The sequence below is a fragment of the Thamnophis elegans genome, chromosome Z, assembly GCF_009769535.1.
Source record: "Thamnophis elegans isolate rThaEle1 chromosome Z, rThaEle1.pri, whole genome shotgun sequence".
In the NCBI taxonomy this organism is placed as follows: Eukaryota; Metazoa; Chordata; class Lepidosauria; order Squamata; family Colubridae; genus Thamnophis; species Thamnophis elegans.
The window spans coordinates 41,797,910-41,818,702 of NC_045558.1; the positions used below are offsets into that span (position 1 = coordinate 41,797,910).

The window sequence follows — 20,793 nt, forward strand, 5'->3', positions numbered from 1 at the left end:
CAATTTGCTATACATTAAACGATTAATAAATAAGACTCAGACTTAAGACTTTGAACTTTTAAACAAATACCTTTTTAATCAGTAGTTTAAACATTGTTTTGCAACATCAGCAAAGGTATTTAGTATTTCTGGCTATTATGACAAGTTGGCTGTAAAGAAATAGTGACATTTGTTTTCCATTTGTTCAGCAGCAATTATTGCCTGAAGGAGACTAATTGAAAATTACAAAAACCTTTATTTGGAAAGATACATTTCCTGGTTGGAAATACACAGCATTATCTAACTTAGAATTTCCCCCTTGGCTAGTTGACAAGAAATTTTCCAGACCCACATAGATGAGTCATTATTTTTTACAGCAGTTGATTGGTGTTACATTTGTTTGAATGTTGTTTTTCCTCTTTCAGAATTATTACTAATACATATAACTTACAGTGACAAAAACATTTCCAGTCAGTGGAGAAGAGAGCTTTGTTAAGGCTCTTTGTCCATTAATTGCTTTATTATGCTCTTGCAGGAATTTGTAACAGTATTGGTACGAGATCCCAGGTTACAGAAGGAAGATTTTTGGCATTCCTATATAGATTATGAAATCTTCATTCATGTAAGTAGTTACACTCTTCTATGAAAATGGTATTTCTAATCTCTGAACTATATATGTGATAACCATGTGGAGAGTGGTCATGAACCACTAGCCATACTAACTCTGGAATTTAAGAATTTTGAAATCTGATCTATAGTTTTCTTAAAGTCTACAGGTTAGGGAAGGCTGCCTTAGAAAATGAATAGAAGTTGAACCTTTAGACTGATAGAGGGCAAAACAATAGGTTTCCTTGTTTAAATTGCTACTCAAATCATTCCTGGCCGGTATATAAAAAGCTGAGCCTTCTTTTCAAGTGCATCTTTGATTTAAAATATTAAGGGGATTAGTGGTTTTTATTTTTTTATTTTATTTATATTATTGTGATGGCTTGTTTGATTTTTGTGAGCCATCCAGAGTTTCGTTTCATACAAGTTTAATAAATTATTAATGATTTCTCTGTTTTCCTTTCTTTTTTGCCTTACTGAATTATTTTCTTGATTAGATTATGTTCCTTTTTATAACTCTTCACACCTAAGTCAACATCTTTGTTCTTATTACAGGAATAGCCTGCTTCAGTAACAAAACCTTGCAAATCTTGAATTGCATTCAGGCTAGCCGCTTTCTTTTTCCAGTTTCATTCTCTGCCATTCCCCAGTTCTTGAGGTCAAAGGCAGCAGTGGAAATGGCAAAAGTGAGTGGGTGGCTTGAGTGCGGGGAAGGCAAAGTAGATGGCAAGAAGCAGAACACAAAATCCCTAGGGCATGGGGAGGCCTTGAGAGACCCCAACAGATGTAATAATATATTTAGATCTAGATCAAGATCTAGAAATATAAATAGATTTAGTGCCATGGAAAAGCTGGGAAATTTTGTGTGCTGAATATTTATACTGAATATTTTAACATTTTTACTAAGATTTATTTATTTATTTATTTATTTATTTATTTATTTATTTATTTATTTATTTATTTATTTATTTATTTATTTATTTATTTATTTATTTATTTGGATTGAGAGTTATCATTTGTCAAATGTAAGAACCCACTCACTGGCAGAGGAATAGATAAGAGATGAAACAAGAAAGAAACGTCAGTGGAAATTTTCTGCCAGTCTTTCACCCTGTACTACAAAGAAAGTAAGAGTTAGAAAAGAACAGTACTCTGTTGCCTTTCTTCAAACACTTAAGATATTTTAAGAATTTAAATATGTATTTCAGGAATAGATATTTAAGTCATATTTTTAGCTTCAATCCTTTTCTTTAATCTTCCCCATTTCCATGAAACGATATTTTGGGGGGGTTAGTTGGGGATAGAATGTTTTCCAGTGTGCTGAGCAGAGAATCCAAGCCGGTTAGCTTCTTAGGAAACACAGAATCAGTTTAGGAAATGAAGGTATGGAGTATTCATTAGCTAACTATTCACATTGTCAAGATCTTGCATTGTCAGATTATTGGTTCTGGGAAAATAATGTGTCACTAAACTCAACTAATGTATCTAACACATTCTGTGTTTCTGTAGACAAATAGTATGTGTTTTACAAGAAAAACATCTTGTGTGCGACGCCGTTTTCGAGAATTTGTGTGGCTCAGACAGAAACTTCAAAGCAATGCTGTATTAATGTAAGTAATTTACAAAACACTAAAATAACTCAAGATTTATATAACTGTACTCACCCATGATAATCCTAACTGTAATCTGGTGCATTTCAATGAATAGGTAGAATCTGTAAAATACACAAGATCTTTTAGAATTTATATAATTTGTATAGTATGTAGTATAATCCTTAGAAATTTCATATCTTCACTTTTTTCTGGTAACTTTATCTATCTGTATGTCTTCTTTGACATATTAATTCAATAGTACAGAACTCAAATCTAAATGGTTAGCCAATCCATAATTAATTTTCAGTTTCAGTTTATTATGTGCATTGCCAACAAAAAAAGACAAAAATTAGACAACTAACATAATGAACGTATACAACTTATGACTTATTTTTCACTATACACTGTACATCCCTAATACCATATTGAAATTAGAAAATTAAATTTGGCAACACTGCATATTAAAAATCTCACAGTCCAACCCCATGTCCTTGTTTGTTTGTTTGTTTGTTTGTTTATTTATTTATTTATTTATAAAATTTATAGGCCGCCCAATCCCGAAGGACTCTGGGTGGCTTACAAAAAGAAAGGTGGTAACAGAATAAAGTAAGAGATTGCTAGGACTGCTGAAGTATGGTGTGGCCTAGTGTCACAGGAGTATTATGGAAGCCATGAATGACATCCTGGGCTAGCCTGACTAAATCGCCTGGCTAGCGGAGCTATGTTGAAGTTGCAACAGACCTTGCAAGCTGGCAATATATATTATACAGCTGCTCAAAACCACACGTGATACAAATGGACTGATCCAATGAGAAATGATAGTGGCAATGTCAAAAGATCAAGAGTTAGGGCAACAAAATACAAAATAGGAATTTTGAATATGACCGGCATGGGAAATAAAACAGAAATTTTGGAAAGAATGGAAAGAAGAGGGATTAAGATAATGGGGCTAGCCAATATAAGACACAAATAACATGTAGTAAAAAAAATTAATAAAGAATATTTATCTACTCAGGAAGGGATACAGCAAAAAAAAGTGGCTTGTTGGCAGATTCAGACATAGCAAAATGCATACTACTATATACATTAACAGTTATATCATCATCATCATCATCATTTTAGCCATTGTGTATCCACTGCAGATGAAGGCCTGTTCTGCATATTTCCAACCTCTATGGTCCTGAGCTTCCTTTTGCCAATTGGGCCCGCAACTCTTGCTGATGTTGTCAATCTATCTTGCTTTAGGTCTCTTTTTAGGAAGCTTTTTATCAAGTGGGATCCATTCTATGACTGCCCTGGTCCACCTGCCATCAGTTCTTTTTGCTGAGTTCATTTCAATTCTTTTACTCTCTTGATATTATATACCTTTGCTTGTTCTTTAATCCACGTGCAGGTCTTTCTATCTTGTCTTGTAATGCCAAGTATCTTTCCATGGCTCTGTATACCACTTGTAGCCTTTGTAGCAATTTTGAGGTCGGTGTCCATGATTTACCAGCATATGTTAGAGCAGGTAGCACACACTGATCAAAAACTTGTCTCTTCAGTCATAGGGGGAAGTTGTTTTTTGAAAATTATGCTTAGCTTGCTGCATGTTCACCAATCACATTTAACACATCATTCCATTTCCTTTATTGTATCACCTTCCACTGAGATCCATCAGCTAAGGTATATGTAGTGGTAAACTGTGCCTAGTTCTTCTCTAGTTATAAAAAAAACCTTTCTTCTTTCTTTATTAAACATAACCTGGCTTTTTTAGGTTTATTTTTAAGCCAAATGATTCTCCTGCTCTGTGCAACTTTTGTATGTGTCTTTGTAGCTCTTCTAAGTCTTGTGAGAAGAAAATAACATTTGCAAATCTTAAGAGATTTAAATAGGCGTCATTAATTTTTATTCTATCCTTTGGCTAGTCTAGTTTATACTTCTTCAAGGCAAACTGAGAAAAGGATAGGTGATATTGTATTGTCTTGTAGTACATCTCATTTTATGTTGATTTCCACTTTAAGATCATTAAGACAAATTGTTGCCATTGTTTTTTTATATACTGATTGTAGTAAGTTTATGTGAGTAGTGCCTATGCCTTGGTTGACCAATTAAATATTGCTCCCTGGAATACTGAGTCAAAATCCTTTTTGTAGTCAATAAAAATCATGCACACAGCATGGTGTATTCATTTTGCCTTTCTGTGACTTGCTGAATAACCTGGATGTAATCCATTGTTTTGTAGCCACTTCTGAACCCTGTCTGCTCATTTGACTGTGCATCATTTAATATTCTTATTGCTATTCTCTTGGTGAAAACCTTGTAGATAACTGAAAGAATGCTTATTGGGTAATAGTTCTTTGAATCATCTTGGCCCCTTTCTTGTGTATAAGAATCACTTTAGCATTTTCCATGTATCAGATATATTTTCTTCTCTTAGATATCTTGAGTATATTTTTGCTAAATTCTTGTGTAAACCGTGGCCACCATTTTTTAGCATTTCAACCATAACATAGTCATTTTCTGAAACTTTGCCATTTTTCATTGATTTTATGGCACTTGATATTTCCTCCACTAGGATATTTGACATTTCCTTTTTCTTGGGTGTTGTTACTTTCTTGGGTGTTGTTACTTCTTTGTATAGTTCCGAATAGAATTTTCCAATTATTTCTTAACATTTCCTGTCTTATTCTACAGACAAAACCATCTTCATGTTTTAATGCATGTATAAGCTTGCAGTTTGCTCTATTAATCTCTTTGTTTGCTTCAATTGCCTTTTTCACAAATTTCACATTAAACTGACGTTTCTTCTTGACAGAATAATAATACTGAAAATCACACCAGGAGAGCAAATTGAAACATATACAATGATATATAGTGATAATTATACAAAAGAACAAAAGGATGAATTCTTTGAACCACTGAGGAAATAGAGAAAAGTGGAATCTAACAGTATACTGTATGTAATAGGAGATTTCAGTGCTAGAATGGGTAGTAATAGAAGGGAGATTGAGCAGTTCATTGGTCCACGTGTTGCTAAGAACAGTGTGAAAGGAATGAGAATGCCCAAAAGATACTGGATTTCTACAACCAACATCATATTTTTATCACTAATACTTTTTTGCAACATTGAGACTCATGATATATAAATGGAATGAGATCACTATTAAAAATCAGATCAATTACACATTAACAAAAGTAAAAGGAAGATACAGAAATTTTGATGCAAAAGCAATCTCCAATGGACTATATGATACCAATCACATAGTCTAATAACTAGAGATTAGCGCTAAGATTGTAGTGTAATACAAAAAATTTAAACCTAATATTAAAATTTGTTGTTGTTGTTAGTTGTGAAGTCATGTCTCACCCATTGTAACCCCATGGACAATGTTCCTCCTGGCCTTCCTGTCTTCTACCATCCCCTGGAGTCTATTTTCGCTCACGCCTTTTGCTTCGGTGATTCCATCCAGCCGCTCATTCTCTGTTGTCCCCTTCTTCTTTTGCCCTCAATCTTTCCCAGCATTAGGCTCTTCTCCAGTGAGTCCTTCCTTCTCATTAGGCAGCCAAAGTATTTGAGTTTCATCTTCAGGATCTGGCGTTCTAAAGAGCAGTCAGGGTTGATTTCCTCTAGGACAGACTGGTTGGATCGCCTAGCCGTCGAAGGGACTCGTAGGAGTCTTTCCCAGCACCATAGTTAAGGCCTCAATTCTTTGGCGCTCAGCCTTTCTTATAGTCTAACCTTCACAGCCATACATTGCAACTGGAAAACCATAGCCTTGACTATACACACTTTTGTTGCCAGGGTGATTTTATTAAAATAAAATATTAAATAGTTATAAACCAGAAATTAAAATAAAACCAGATAAATAGAATAGAAACTATAAAATAAATAAATAGAAACCAGATATTAAAATACCAAATAAAAAAAAGGAATAGTAGAACAGTTACAAAAAAAGATGGAGACAACATTTAGACAACTGCCACCAGAAGTGGGAAATATGGAGGATGAATGGAAATAATACAGAACTACCCTGCTTAACATCACAGAAGAACTATGTGGAATGGGATAAATACACAGCATGGTGGTATGAAGAGACTAAAGAAGCAGTAAAATTGAAAAAAGAGTTAAACAGGTAATCCTTTACTTACAACTGTTCAGTTAGTGACCATTTGAAGTTATAACAGCCCTGGAAAAAGTGACTTATGACCTTTGTTCACAGTTACAACTTTTGCAGCATCCCCATGATCATGTAATCTAAATTCAGATGCTTGCCAACTGTTTCATACTTATGACCATTGCAACATCCCAGAGTCATGTGATCCCATTTTACAACTTTCTGACAAGTAAAGTCAATGGAGAAACCAGATTAATATAACAACCAGGTTACTAACTTATCAACTGCAGGGATTTACTTCACAACTTTGGCAAGAAATGTCATAAAACTGCGCAAAATTAATTTATAAATTTGTCAATTAACAGCATAAATTTTGGGATCAGTTGTGGTCCAAGTTGAAAACAACCTGTATAAATGTTGATTAAATCAGAGAAAGATTATATAAACTGTAGATTACAGTGTAGGGTTACCAACAGGATAATTAAGAAAGCAAAACAAAAATCCTCGGAGTGCTTGGGAAAATATTTAGCAAACAATGAGAGGACAACCAGAATTAATGATTAAACAAGTAGCAAGATTTGTTAAAGAGTCACATAAATATAAATCCACAGAATGGGCTACATAGAATCTTTAATACACCATGGACACAACTAACTGCTTCTACTGACTGGCAACAGTGAGAATGCACACAATACTGATCAACCCAAGTAGGGAAAATGTATGCCAAGATAATAAAAATGAGATTAAGATCAACTATAGAACCGCAATTAGCAGAAGATTTTAGGGAACATAGAAGCTGTACAGATGCAGATAATATAACTTAGTATAGCACACAATAAGAATCTCTTTGTCACATTTGTAGAACAAAAGAAAGCATTTTATAGAGTTGATCGGTAATTATTATGGCAAACTATGACCAATATGGAGTAAATGATCATCTGTTAGATTATATACAAGTTTACATAGCAATTGCAGAAGTGTAGTTTGGAACAAACCACATAAGAACCCTTCATAATAACATCTGGAGTAAAACATGGTTGCATCTTATCACCACAATTATTTATTTTACCTTGACAGTATAAGCAAAGAAGCCAAGCCCAGAGAAGAAAATAATATGAAAGAACTATTCTTTGCAGGAGATCAGGCATTAATAGCAAGAATAGCTAAATACAATTCATGTCCATGAATCAAGAATGTAAGACAAATAATATGAGAATTAGTAAACAAAAAACAGAAGTAATGATAATCGAAATAGAAAAGTACACCTTAAACATAGTAATAGAGGGAACAAATATAAAACAAGTATCAGTTCAAATATTTAGAAACAATATTTACTGAAGATGAAAAAATAGCTTCAGAAATTAACATGCAATGCAGTAAGGCACAAACCAAGTATTGGGGTATTTAGCTCCAATCCTACAACATAAGGCAGTACTCATTAGTACAAAGGAGCATCTCATACAAAGCATATTCATCACCACCTTATATTGCCAGTGCCAAACATGGACACTTGTTTGTGCCAAACATGGGAATGAGATGTTTGACGAAAGCTGCTGGAATAACTAGAAAGGATAAAATCAGGAATGAGATTGTAAGAGAAAGAATTGGAATAGAAGCAGTATTAAACTGCATACAAAGTGGCAAATAAAATGATTTGTCCATCCTGAGAGAATGTCTGGGAATTGCATATCATATAAGGCATGATACAAAGAGGAGAAGGTCAAAGAGCATGAGGCAGAAGAAGGTGGAACGACATCTTCAAAGACATTATAGCAGCATCAAATGACAATAAACATTGGTCAAATAGTCCGCATATAAAAGAATATGTGTTTAGAGTTGCTTGTCTGCTCCCATTTCCAATTTCTCAACACTTCAGTAATTAGCATAATTTCAGGAAACAGAATAACAAGCTTTCAATGAATTGGTAATTTAGAGGACCGTAACAAACCATACTTTCTGATCCACATATGTGGTAATTCACAAATCAGTTTATCAATGCCGGTATCACATCAAACTATTTTAAAACCTTCCCAACCCTTAATTATGAGGACATTGTGGTTCAGTGGCTAAGACACTGGGCTTGTTGATCAGAAAGGCCAGCAGTTTGGCAGTTGGAATCCCTAGCCCTGCATAATGGAGTGAGCTCCCATTACTTTCTCAGCTTCTGCCAACCTAGCAGTTCAACCTAGCACGTAAAAATGCAAGTAGAAAAATAGGAACCACCTTTGGTGGGAAGGTAACAGCATTTGGTGTGCCTTCAGCATTTAGTCATGCTGGCCACATGATCATGAAGATGTCTTTGGACAGCGCTGACTCTTCGGCTTTGAAATGGAGATGAGCACCGTCCCCTAGAGTCGGGAACGACTAACATATTGCGAGCGGAACCTTTTGCCTAACTCTGAATTTGTACATTGTTGAGTCCATTGTTTTCAATGGCTTTACTTTATTCTTGACTTTTATCTCAGACTTGGAATGACCTTTTCTTAGGAGGGAATGTCATTTTCTTGGGAAATAATTTTAATCCAATAACATATCCAATAAATAATATTCCTGGACCAAAGAGATAATCAAATAGATCATATACAATAAACAGCAATACTCCTGGATTTCATGAGCACCAGGAGCCCATCCAATCTTTTTTTATTTATTTTGCAGCTCCTAGACATTTTGGACATTTTGACAAAAAATGGTAAAAAGTGGATTTGTCACTGATTTACAGATAAAAGGCATTTTAAAAGTTTACAATGTTTAGAGAATTTTAAAAAATCAAATGAAATGCAGGCAGTCTTGGACTTACAGCAGTTCATTTAGTGACCATTCAAAGTTACATCACCACTGAAAAAAGTGGTGTGTGGCGTTTTTCACACTTATGACCATTGCAACATCTTCATGGTCACATGATCAAAATTCAGATGGAGGGCAAGTATCTCATGTTAATGATGACTGCAATGTCCCAAGATCACCTGTTATGAACTTCTGATGAGCAATCAATGAGGAAATGAAATTCACTTAAACACTGTGTAACTAATTTAGCAACTGTGGCAAGAAAGTTTGCAAAATGGAGTAAAATTCATTTAACAACTTTATCACCTAGCAACAGACATTTTCAGCTGACATGGTCGTAAGTTGAGGACTACTTGTACACAAATATCATTTCTGTCAACTCATTATAAAGTAAACCAGTTTTACAATGGCATCCTGGGGTTGTAAAAAGTAGTTGTCTTTACTGGAGTCTGTGAAAATCTTTATATTTAACTATAGCCCTAGACCACTTTTGACATGAACAGAACTGACATTTTAATTGACTCACTCAAATCCATTTTTCTCTTTATTTTCATTTCTCTTTTTGATAAGAACCAGTATTTCTTTTGTAAAGTAATTTAAATTGTATTTTCATTTTCTTTTTTTTAAAGACAATTACCAGACCTTCCACCTAAAACTCCATTTTTTAATTCAAATAATTCTCAACATGTGGACCAGCGTCGTCAAGGTTTGCAAGAATTTCTCCAAAAGTGAGTAGATTGGCTTTGAGAGTTGTTTGTTGCTTTAATGAAGTTGTTAATTTCCTATGCCTGCAATACCAGTTCATCTCTTGTGCACGGCAGCCACCTTGTGGCCACAATTATGAATTTGCACTTCTAATTTTCTGTGGAGGAAGATTACACAGCACGTGTTTTCTTTACTCTTGCATTTGAATTTTTTCGGTTTCTTTTTTGAGCCAACAATTTATTAAGTAGTGTATTGTTATTATTGAATTTGAAAACCAAGTTGTTTTAAAATAGCAATACATGAATTAATCTTTTTAGCAGTGTGAAGTTTTAAGTGCTAGAGCTCAGTGTAACAGCATTGCCATAAAAGCATTAAGAGTTGTTAACCTAATCTTATGAAGCTTCTCTTCCGGTAATATTGTACTGCTAACTATGGCATACAAAACCTTTGCTAGATCAATTCTCAAATATAGCTCATCTGTCTGGAATCCACACTGTGTATCGGACATTAATACAATTGAACAAGTCCAGAGATATTTCACGAGAAGAGTACTACATTCCTCTGCTCGCAACAGAATACCCTACACCACCAGGCTTGAAACTATGCCACCTAAGGTCAGACTTAAGTATAGTACACAAAATTATGCACTACAATGTCCTACAATTCAATTACTACCTCAGCTTCAACCGCAATAATACAAGAGCACACAACAGATACAAATCTCAATGTAAACTGCTCCAAACTTGATTGTAGAAAATACAACTTCAGCAATAGAGTGGTTAATGCCTGGAATGCACTACCTGACTCTGTTGTTACATCTTCAAATCCCCATAACTTTAACCTTAAACTGACTACTATTGACCGCACCCCATTCCTAAGAGGTCTGTAAGGGGCATGCATAAGCGCACCATTGTGCCTACCATCCCTGTCCTACTGTTCCCGTTTATTCATACCCATTTCATTCATGCTCATGTTTATTCTTATGCCTATTACCTTGTAAACAATTGAAAAATCAAATAAATAAAATTTATTTAAAGCTGAAGTCCATACAAGGCAAAGATATGTTCAATAATCAGTCATGTGGACCTAACAAAGAACCAGTATTCCCTGTGATATTTTTTTAATGACAGTAAAACTTTCAATAGTTGAATATTAAACATTCATCACATTAGGTAGAGCAGGACAGGACATTGGCCACATGATTATTTTTCTGTGGTTCTTGGAGAATGTAAATATTGATATTTATTGACATCAATGTTAACATTAGCTTTATATTTTCTTTCTAAAAAAATCAACTTAGATGTTTTGCTTTTAGAAAGCTGCTTTGGAGTGTAAGGAAAATAATTTTGATGACCTATATGATAACCAATTACTTACGCAAAATGAACCGAAACATTTTTAATTGGTGTCAACCCCTTTAGATAGACCAGGCCAGGAAACTATCTCCTCATGAAGGCTAAAATACAAAAGACTTTGAGACACCCCCTGAATTAGAAAGAGAAAACTAAATTAGTTTTTGATGCCAAATACATCCATGATATATTGATGATTTGGAGCATGTGATAAATTATATGGAAACAGGAGTGCTGTAATTAGTTTGGCTGTAAACTATGTAAAGTAGCATCATCAGCATCTTGAATTAGATTTGAAAGACAATTGGCAACCAATGAACTATTTCAACATGGAGATAATCTCAAGGAGGCTCCATTCATCAGCCATCCTGCCTTGTTGGGGCCTAGCTACATTTTTTTCACATTTCAAGCACCTCCTAGGAAGAGCACAATAAAATAGTTCAGGCTTGAGGTTATTAGCTGAATATAACCAGCAAATTGATTACATCAGACAGATGGTAATAAGACATTTAATCTTGCCCCAAATGACACTAAGCTTGGAATAAATCCAAGTGAACTTGTTTGCTAAAGACCACCCAGTTGCTTATAACAGCTCAGATGGTATCAGGGCATCAGGCAAATATTTTGGAAGTTTGATTTTTTCACCTAGCAGTTAGAAAAATACTCTTAAGATAGTTCTCTGTGGATTCACCTAGAGAGAAGTTCCATTGCTTTTTCCTTCTACTAAATTACTGCAGCATAAACCTCCCAATAAAACCTATGATATGTTCAGTTACATTTGTTCCTAAACCTGTTCCAAAGTTGCTCTAGTTAGCTATACTCATATTTTATTTATATAGAATTTACATCTTCTATTCTATACCTTGATGTGATATATTATCTTGTCAAGGTATAGCAGTATCACAAATTCAAAGTAATACTGAGTAATATTGAGCTCACATATCTAACTTTTTCTGTAATAGCTTATCCTATTTTATTTTTCAAGCATTTAGCAGGCACTTATAACTAGAATCAGTCATCTTGGAATCTTCTTTAACAAGATTTAAGCAGAAAGAAGAGTTATAGATTACAGAAATCTTGATAACTGGATATATTTTAATACCCAGTTTATCTCTTAAATTCTTTAGGATGGATTTTCTTGAACCTCTTGCTAATCACCTTATGATATACTGACAAGTGGTCAGCTCACCTTCATGATAGAGTGTGCTCATAATATTTGCAAATTATCACTTTTTCAAGTTCCATTACCCTCTCATCATATCAGATCCCTGATGAAAAGTTCATAGCAATAGCACTTAGACTTTTATATCACTTCATAGTGCTTTGCAGCCATCTAAGTGTTTTAGAAAGTCAGCATATTGCCCCCAACAATCTGGATCTTCATTTTACCAGCCTTGGAAGGATGATGGGCTGAGTCAGTCTTGAACTTTGTCCTTGTCACTTCTTGAAGACTCACCAGTGGTGGCTCACTATTACTGGCAGGTGTCTAATTCCTGGAAGCAATCAGATCTGGAGTAGAATTGATTTCTTCTTGCAGAGTGCAGCAATGCTATCTTGCATGAGTACTCAGATATGAAATACATAAGAAAGAAAGAAAGAAAGAAAGAAAGAAAGAAAGAAAGAAAGAAAGAAAGAAAGAAAGAAAGAACCAAGGATACCATAGATGCCATCTGACTTCCAGACAACAGTAGTTCTGATGTTGTTTATATCCCAAATGGCTTCCAATATAAAAACCTGCATTTAACTTACTTTGTGTCCCAATTCATCTTTTCAGTAGTTTTTTTTCTTCTTCTTGTGTCATATCTGTCATCTGACATTGGCGATCAGGTTGGCAATCCTATTTTTGTCAACAGCTGCATGAAAAAGTGCTGCTGAATTTTGTCCAAATCAGTCCCTTAGGTTTTGAAGCCATGATGTTCTTCTTCTGCCTGGATCTCATTTGCCTTCAATTTCTCTCTGGAGGATTAAGTGAAGTATGCTGTATTTTTCTGGGTGTCACATCACATGTCCAAAATATTCTAACTTTCATTTTTTAATGGCTTTGATGATTTCCCTTTACTTACCCAGGCAGCTTATCACCTCCACATTTGTGATTTTGTCAACCCAGCTTATACCTAACAGCTGTCTGTAAATCCACATTTCAAATGCTTCTAGTTTCTTCAACTTTTTTTTGTCAGAGACCAACTCTCTACTCCGTAGCACAGGATGGAAAAGATGTAACATCTGACATCTGATTTTATATCAGTAGTTTATAGAAGGAGAAATTAATTTTGTGCCTGTTACTTGCTAAAGTTCTCTGCAAGTTTCCATAGTTAAAGGAATTAAACAAGTACAGGTAGTCCTCAATTTACAATCACAATTGCTCCAAAATTTCTGTTGTTATTGAGGCATTTGTTAAGTGAGTTTAGCCCCATTTTACGACATTTCTTGCTACAGTTGTTAGGTGAATCATTGCAGTTGACAAGTAAGTAAGTTTGTAAGTTTAATTTTATTTATAGGCTGCCCAATCCTGAAGGACTCCGGGCGGCTTACAGAAGGGAAGAGAAAGAAAATAAAAGAAAGTAAAAATAAAATAAGACAAGTTAAAACGACACAGATACATTCATTTCAGTCGAGGCTGGACCTCAACAATGAGGTCAACAGCCCCATGCCTGCCGGAAAACCCAGGTCTTAACAGCTTTTCTGAAGGCCATGAGAGTGGGTGAGGTCCAGATTTCTGGGGGTAGTTCGCTCCAAAGGGTCGGGGCAGCCACAGAGAAGGCTCTCCTCCAGGGAGCCGCCAGCCGACATTGTCTGGCTGACGGCATCCGAAGGAGGCCAACCCTCTGGGATCTTATCAGCCGCTGGGAGGAATGTGGCAGTAGGCGGTCTCGCAGGTATGCTGGTCCTAAGCCATGTAGGGCTTTAAAGGTAATAACCAACATCTTGAATTGCGTCCGGAGACCAATGGGTAGCCAGTGCAGCTCACGGAGGATAGGTGTAACATGGGTGTGCCTAGATACACCCAATATCGCTCACGCGGCTGCATTCTGGACTAGTTGCAGTCTCTGAACGCTTTTCAAGGGTAGCCCCATGTAGAGCGCATTGCAGTAATCCAGCCTTGAGGTGGCTAGGGCATGAGTGACAGTTTGGAGTGCCTCCCGATCCAAGTAGGGCTGCAATTGGTGCACCAGGTGAACCTGGGCAAAGGCTCCTCTGGTCACAGCCGACAGATGATGTTCCAGTGTCAGCTGTGAATCCAGGAGGACCCCCAAATTGCCTGTTGGTTGTTGGTTGTTAAGTGAATCTGGCTTCCCCATTGACTTTGCTTGTCAGAAAGTTGCAAAAAGGGATGACATGACCATGGGACATTGCAACAGTCATAAGTATAAAACAGTTACCAACATCTTGAAATTTTGGATGCTACAGATAGTAACTGAAAAACTGTCATAAGTCACTTTTTTCAGTGCTGTTGTAACTTTGAATGGCCATCGAATTGTTGTAAGTTGAGGACTATCTGTAAACTAAATTAGAATAGAAGAAAAGTTGTAACACTTAAAACAGCCCTTTCAAGCTGAAAATGTTTACTTTTGTTTCTCTCCATTTAAATACAATAAAAATTTGTTTCTGGAGGGTTTTTTTTCCTATTCAAGAAAATAATAAGTTATTGAGGAACAGTAATACTATTTTCCAACAATCCATGGATGAAAACCACTGAGATCAATGGGGTGTAATTTTTTCCCCATTTGGTTTATTTTAAACAGTCTATTTAAGATTAATTAACTCTGTATTCAACCTTTACGACTCAGAATTTGCTTTCTTTTTAAGAAGAAAGAAGGGGCAGCCTCATCTATTGTATGTTACTGTAGGCTGAATTTTTTATGGATTCCTTTTGAAATCTCGTCTGTGTATGCATTCAATAGAGGGCACCAAAACACAGGCTGTGTTTGCTTGTTTCTATAGATTAGATTTCTCACCAACACATACCCAGAGTCAAGAAATGTAGTAAATAGGCTGAGTAAATTTGTTGAAAACAAATTGGTGTTTTAGCTTTTGGCAAACATGCACTTGGGCTACGTAAGATACAAAAAAAGTTTTAGTTAGAATAGGTTACGGTCCATTTCAGCTATATGTTATCATCTGAAAGAATAATTTACAATATACATAATAAAACCCAATCTGCCCCTCTGCTTTTAACCAAACAAAGCAACTGCTCATTTTGTTTGCATTTTAAAAATATAGTTTTAGTTTTTAAACATCCAGACTTCACGTAGATGTTCTAAATAAATGAAATGTCTTGAAGACTGCCTTATGCACAATACATTTATTTTAAGCTTTGAAATTCCGTTTTTAATATATTTTAAGTTCTCTAGGCTGAATATAATGGAAATAGAAGCAGTGGCTCTGACTGAAGAAATACAGGCTTGTTTTCCATTCTCCCAATTGGGCAGGTTTTAGCATGCACAAACTATATATATATATATATATATATATATATATATATATATATATATATATGTGTGTGTGTGTGTGTGTGTGTGTGTGTGTGTGTGTGTGTGTGTGTGTGTGTGTGTGTGTGTGTGTACGCACGTGTACACAGTATGTACACAGTATATATATATATATATCTCAGTAAAATCTGAGTTTGATACAAAGTAATTAATACCAGCTTGAACTCTTGTAATTTAAGATGCATGATTGAAAGATTCGTAATAATTTTAATACTTAACACGTTCAGTTTAGTGCTTATCTGTTCTTGTTTTCTCCCCATCCCAAAAAAGTGTGTATTTGAACAAGGTTTTAATTAGCCTCCCAAAAATCTGAATCTTGTCAGAGTTTCAGCCCAGAATGTCCATCAGTCCTACAACAGAACTGCCTCAAGCAATTTGGGACTGATAGGACTTATAGACCTAATACCTACAATACCCTTGACAATTATTCTACTTTTCTTCTTTCATACATCATAAGCCAGACCAATTTGCTGGCCCCATGTGAATGGGATTCTGTGTGTATGACAGTAAGCCAGCCAGTCTTCCATCTTGAGGGGTGGGTGGGCATATACATTTAAAATAAATAAATAATTGATTTGATTGAATGTATGCATGTATGTATGAATGAGTAAATAGATAAATGATAGCTATTCCACACATACGTATCATAAATGATACATGTTCCACACAATAATCAGATATGATTATTGTTATCTCGGAGATAGACTTGAGGCTAGAAGTGCATTTGGAGGATGTGGTAAGGTTCATTTCACAAATAGTTGCTCACTCACAAAATGTCTGACAGAGATGCCAAATCATCCATTTAGTGAAAGGGTAAATTAGCTGCTGAGGATAATGTCAACCATTCCAGTGTGGTCTTATTCTACCATCACAATAATATATTATGCTAGTTCTTGTTTAGTAGTAAACCAGTTTCTTATTTAAACCACAAGAATCATTAAAAAGTGGTCAAGACATAGAATCTATAGGAGATACTTAATGGCCACAGAGACATTTCAGCCACATCCCTTCTAGTTTTTTTTATTCTTTAAGCAGTTCTGTTTCGAAGGTTTCTTTGCACTGAGATTTCTCCATCCTGTTATTGTTTCGTGCAGTCTGCCCCCTCCCCAGTGTGTTTGCATTTCTCTCCATCACTATAGCCACGGTGACTTTTGCTTCTTTCAGCAAAACACAGTTTGTAAATATTCCAATTTAGAATGTGTCTGTCTCAACAGTTAAAATGTTTGTGAATGTTCTAGAACATTTGTATCAACTAGGCCAATTGCTGTTGAAGGCTTCATTGTCACTTGCGGTTGCTCAGTCTAAAATGGAAGATAAAATAATTCTTTAAAGCATATAGAAGCCAGTTATGAATAGAACTGAAAGCATGTTTTCTTCACCATATATGCAGTTAGGTAATTGGAATTAATATATTTCAAACATAGCTATTTCTGCTCAACAGATGGCTGCAGACATGTTTTCAAGATCTAAACTGATTAGATAAAACCAAGTTTCTCTTGGCAGTCCTCTGCAATCTAATTAACTTTTCTGATAACTGGAAACAAGGGCCAGATCAAATCTCAAGCTGACAAGTTGTGATGCATGAATTCCAGAAGAAATGGCTGCATACATAACTTCAACATCTCCTATGCTTACAAAATTTAAAAAAATCACTATTAGGGTAATGCATTTAAATTACTAAGGCTAATGTACAGGAAGATGACAATTGGGATTTCTGTTGCTAAGTGATACTGTTGTTAAGTGGGTCATTAAGTAAGTACCTGCTTGCACTCTCCTGCTAGCTTCTCACAATAGCAATAGCACTTTAAACTTATATACCGCTTCATAGTGCTTTGCAGCCCCCTTAAAGTGTTTTACAGAGTCAGCATATTGCCCTCAACAATCTGGGTCCTCATTTTACTGACCTTGGAAGGATGAAAGGCTGAGTCAACCTTGAGCCTGGTGAGAGTTAATCTGCCAAACTGCTGGTAGCTGGTGATCAGCAGAAGTAGCCTGCAGTACTGCACTCTGACCACTGTACCACCGCAGCTCACAACCAAAGTCAGTGCGGAAACTAGCAGGAAATCACAAATCCCAGGCTGTTTACAAGCAGACCTACAGGCACGTTAGTGGCTGCTGCCAAATGAGGGAGGTTGATGAGTAGTGAGGAGGTGCTGTGCAGCGGTCGGGGTGGTTCTCTGCCGGCTTCCCATTGGCTTGTGGGAAACTGGTAGAAAAAACTACAAATTGAGATTGTGTGATGTGCGATGCTGCAACTGTTGTAAGTAGGAATTGGTTGCCAAATTGAAACCACATGACTGAGTGTGCTGGTTTACTGGAACAGGACTAACCACCATTTATTTGGCACTGACGTAACTTTGAATTGTTGTTGAATAAATGGTTGTGGTTCAAGTACTATCTATAAGCTACATATTAGATCGTGCCATAACACTCCACAGTATGGTAAAATATATATAATTTTAGATATTTTTTCAAACAAATGACAACTGTGAGATTCAGATATATAACGATTATCTACCGTATTTTTCAGAGTATAAGATACACTGGAGTACAAGACGCACCAAGGTTTTGAAGAGGCAAATTTAAAAAAAGTAGGTAGGTAGATAGAGGAATAGAGAGGGAGAGAAAGAGAGAAATACAGTAGGTAGGTAGAGTGAGAAAGAGAGAGTAGTTAGATAGGTAGGTAGATAAAGGGAGAGAGAGGGGGAGAGAAATAGAGATAGAGAAATACAGTAGATAGGTAGGTAGAGAGAGAGTGTAGTTAGGTAGGTAGAGGGATAGAGAGAAATAGAGAGGGAGAGAAATACAGTAAATAGGTAGGGAGAGAGAGAGTAGTTAGGTTGGTAGGTAGAGGGATAGAGAGAAATATATATATATAGAAATACAGTAAATAAATAGGGGGAGAGAGAGTGGGTAGGTAGGTAGATGTTTCCAGGTGTATTTATCCATGTGCTGGAGAAGGAAATCGCTGACAATCTGCAGCACCTAAGACTTTATTTTTGCTGGCACAGCACTTGATTAATGTGATTCTCATCAAAGAGCTTTCCAAAAGGAAAAAATTTTTTTTGCACTCTGCAAACCTCTCAAAAATGGCCTGTTTTTTTCAAACAAAAGGTATGAATAGCCTTGGTGGGGCTTGCAGAGTGCTCCTGAGGGGGGGGGATGGAGGGGACGGATGAGCAAAAAATGGCCCATTTTTCATGAAAACGGGCCTGTTTTTTGTCAAAGAAATTGCATGCATAGCCTTATGGAGGCTTACAGAGTGCTGCTGGGGGCTGGGGGGGGGGAATATCCAATGTTTTGCTCATTTCTGCCCTCCCCAGCCCCCAGGAGCTCTCTGAAAGCCTTCATAAGGGTATACACAGCCATTTTGCGGGAGGGCGCGGGGCTTCGAGAGGCAAAAAGTGCTGTATTCAATGTACAAGACGCACTCAGATTTTCAGCCTCCTTTTTGAGGAAAAGAGGTGCGTCTTATACTCCAAAAATATGGTATAATGATTTATACTAAGTCAAACCCAGACTAGCCACATTACAGTTTTGCACAGCCAGATAGGTAAGATGGATATGGAAATAGACAACTTGTATTCAGATTGAAGTTTATCATGTGGATTTGGTTTCCCCATGTCTCTGTTAAAGAGAGGTGGAAAGAAGAACAGACTTTATTACCTTCTCCTGTGATGCCTAAAACAGGTTTAAGCGCTGTTTAAAAGCAACTAAACTAGAAGCCAAGTGCATAAGGCAAGATGGGGTAAAGACATAATAGCTGATCAAATTATGATTTAAATTCCTCCACTGCCTTCCTTTTCAATCCAAATCTGGATCATGGATGCAAAGGGAAAATATTAAATATCGTTCTTCCTAAGAAAATAGTAGGAAAATATATGGGAATATATAAATCGACTTTGCAGATACGGAAGGAAAGAACAAGCTGTTAAGGGGAGACTTAAGGAAAAGATTATACAGTTTTGAGTTAGAGGGAAACTTGACAGAAAAGAGCCTCAAAACAATCCCACATTGATTTTATTTAAGTTGGTACAGAAACAGTATTGCAGTAAGATTCTGCTTTGTTGCTATAAAAAAAGCATTTCTGGAATTCCTGCCCTGGTCTTTTTTTGACCTGGTTACCTCAAAGGACTGACAGGCATTACAGACCTTTCAATGCATGTCTTTTCACACTTGGCATGTTTGCATTTCTAGGATACCCTTCCTGTTTTTAATTTATTATCTTTGAACGGATTTTTTAAGCCTCCAGATGGCACTGTTAAGCAGAAAAAAGAACGACTGTAAAGTAATGAGTCCAGTGAAAAATAAAAGTGGAAATTGAATTGTAGTGGCAGGGAGGGGCAGGGGAGGTCTAATAGTAGCCTTGATGTGCTTAGATCAACCTGTACTCTTATCACTTTTGTTTGTTGTTCCCATATGTTAGGTTACCAGCAAGTTAATAATAGTGCTTTAGCAGTTCAAGGCTTAACAAAATTGCACTGGACATGAAATAAAGCTAAAATGAATTTCTGTCCAATATCATTGACATTAGTGTTCATTATTTTTGCGGTGCAATGCCTCAAACCATCAAAAATCAATTTTAAAGATTACCCATTATTTTACAAAGAAACTAAAATGCATTTAAAACAGTAACAAAGAAGTACGGTAACTGTGGTGTAATTGTATCAACAGTTACTAAGGTTTCAGTTTGGCGACACAATCACACTTCTAAAGCAACCCCTGAAAATATCTATTGAGAATAAAATATGTATGATCATAGATGTATGATTAAGGTAAAATAATACCAGGTTGGATTATCAGTAATATTTTTATCCCCCCTTTATCTCCATCATTATATGCATACTTTAAACAAGTCTGATTCTGTTAGGAAATTGATAGGAATTTTCTGAGGGATGAGAAAAATCTTATCAGGAATGGGATGATTAATGCTTAATTTGTTTGGGATTTCTTATGTAACATGATTCAACTTGAAATGGAATTTAAATAAAAGTTGCCCACATTTTTCAGATCAAGGTCACACTTAACCTCTCAATGGGTTGCCTAGGTAGAGGGTATGCTACTGAAAACAAAACAACTTTGGGAACAGATAAGACATTTAAAAATAAGTTTTGTTTTGATTTGATTCACATTTTAATTTAGTGTACATTTTAAAGATATTGTGATTGCTTTCCATATATTTACTATT

At 35.9% G+C, this 20,793-nt stretch overlaps 1 protein-coding gene across 4 annotated transcripts in view; it reads left to right on the forward strand.

Moving 5' to 3' along the window:
• The window catches only part of SNX10 (sorting nexin 10), a 44,116-nt gene that overhangs the window by 18,219 nt on the left and 5,104 nt on the right, over positions 1-20,793 (forward strand). For all 4 annotated transcript variants that reach the window (XM_032235372.1, XM_032235376.1, XM_032235373.1 and 1 more), the window contains 3 exons: positions 515-601; positions 2,095-2,195; positions 9,688-9,786. In XM_032235372.1, the coding sequence (XP_032091263.1) occupies positions 515-601; positions 2,095-2,195; positions 9,688-9,786 (287 nt within the window). The remainder of the gene's footprint in view (positions 1-514; positions 602-2,094; positions 2,196-9,687; positions 9,787-20,793) is intronic.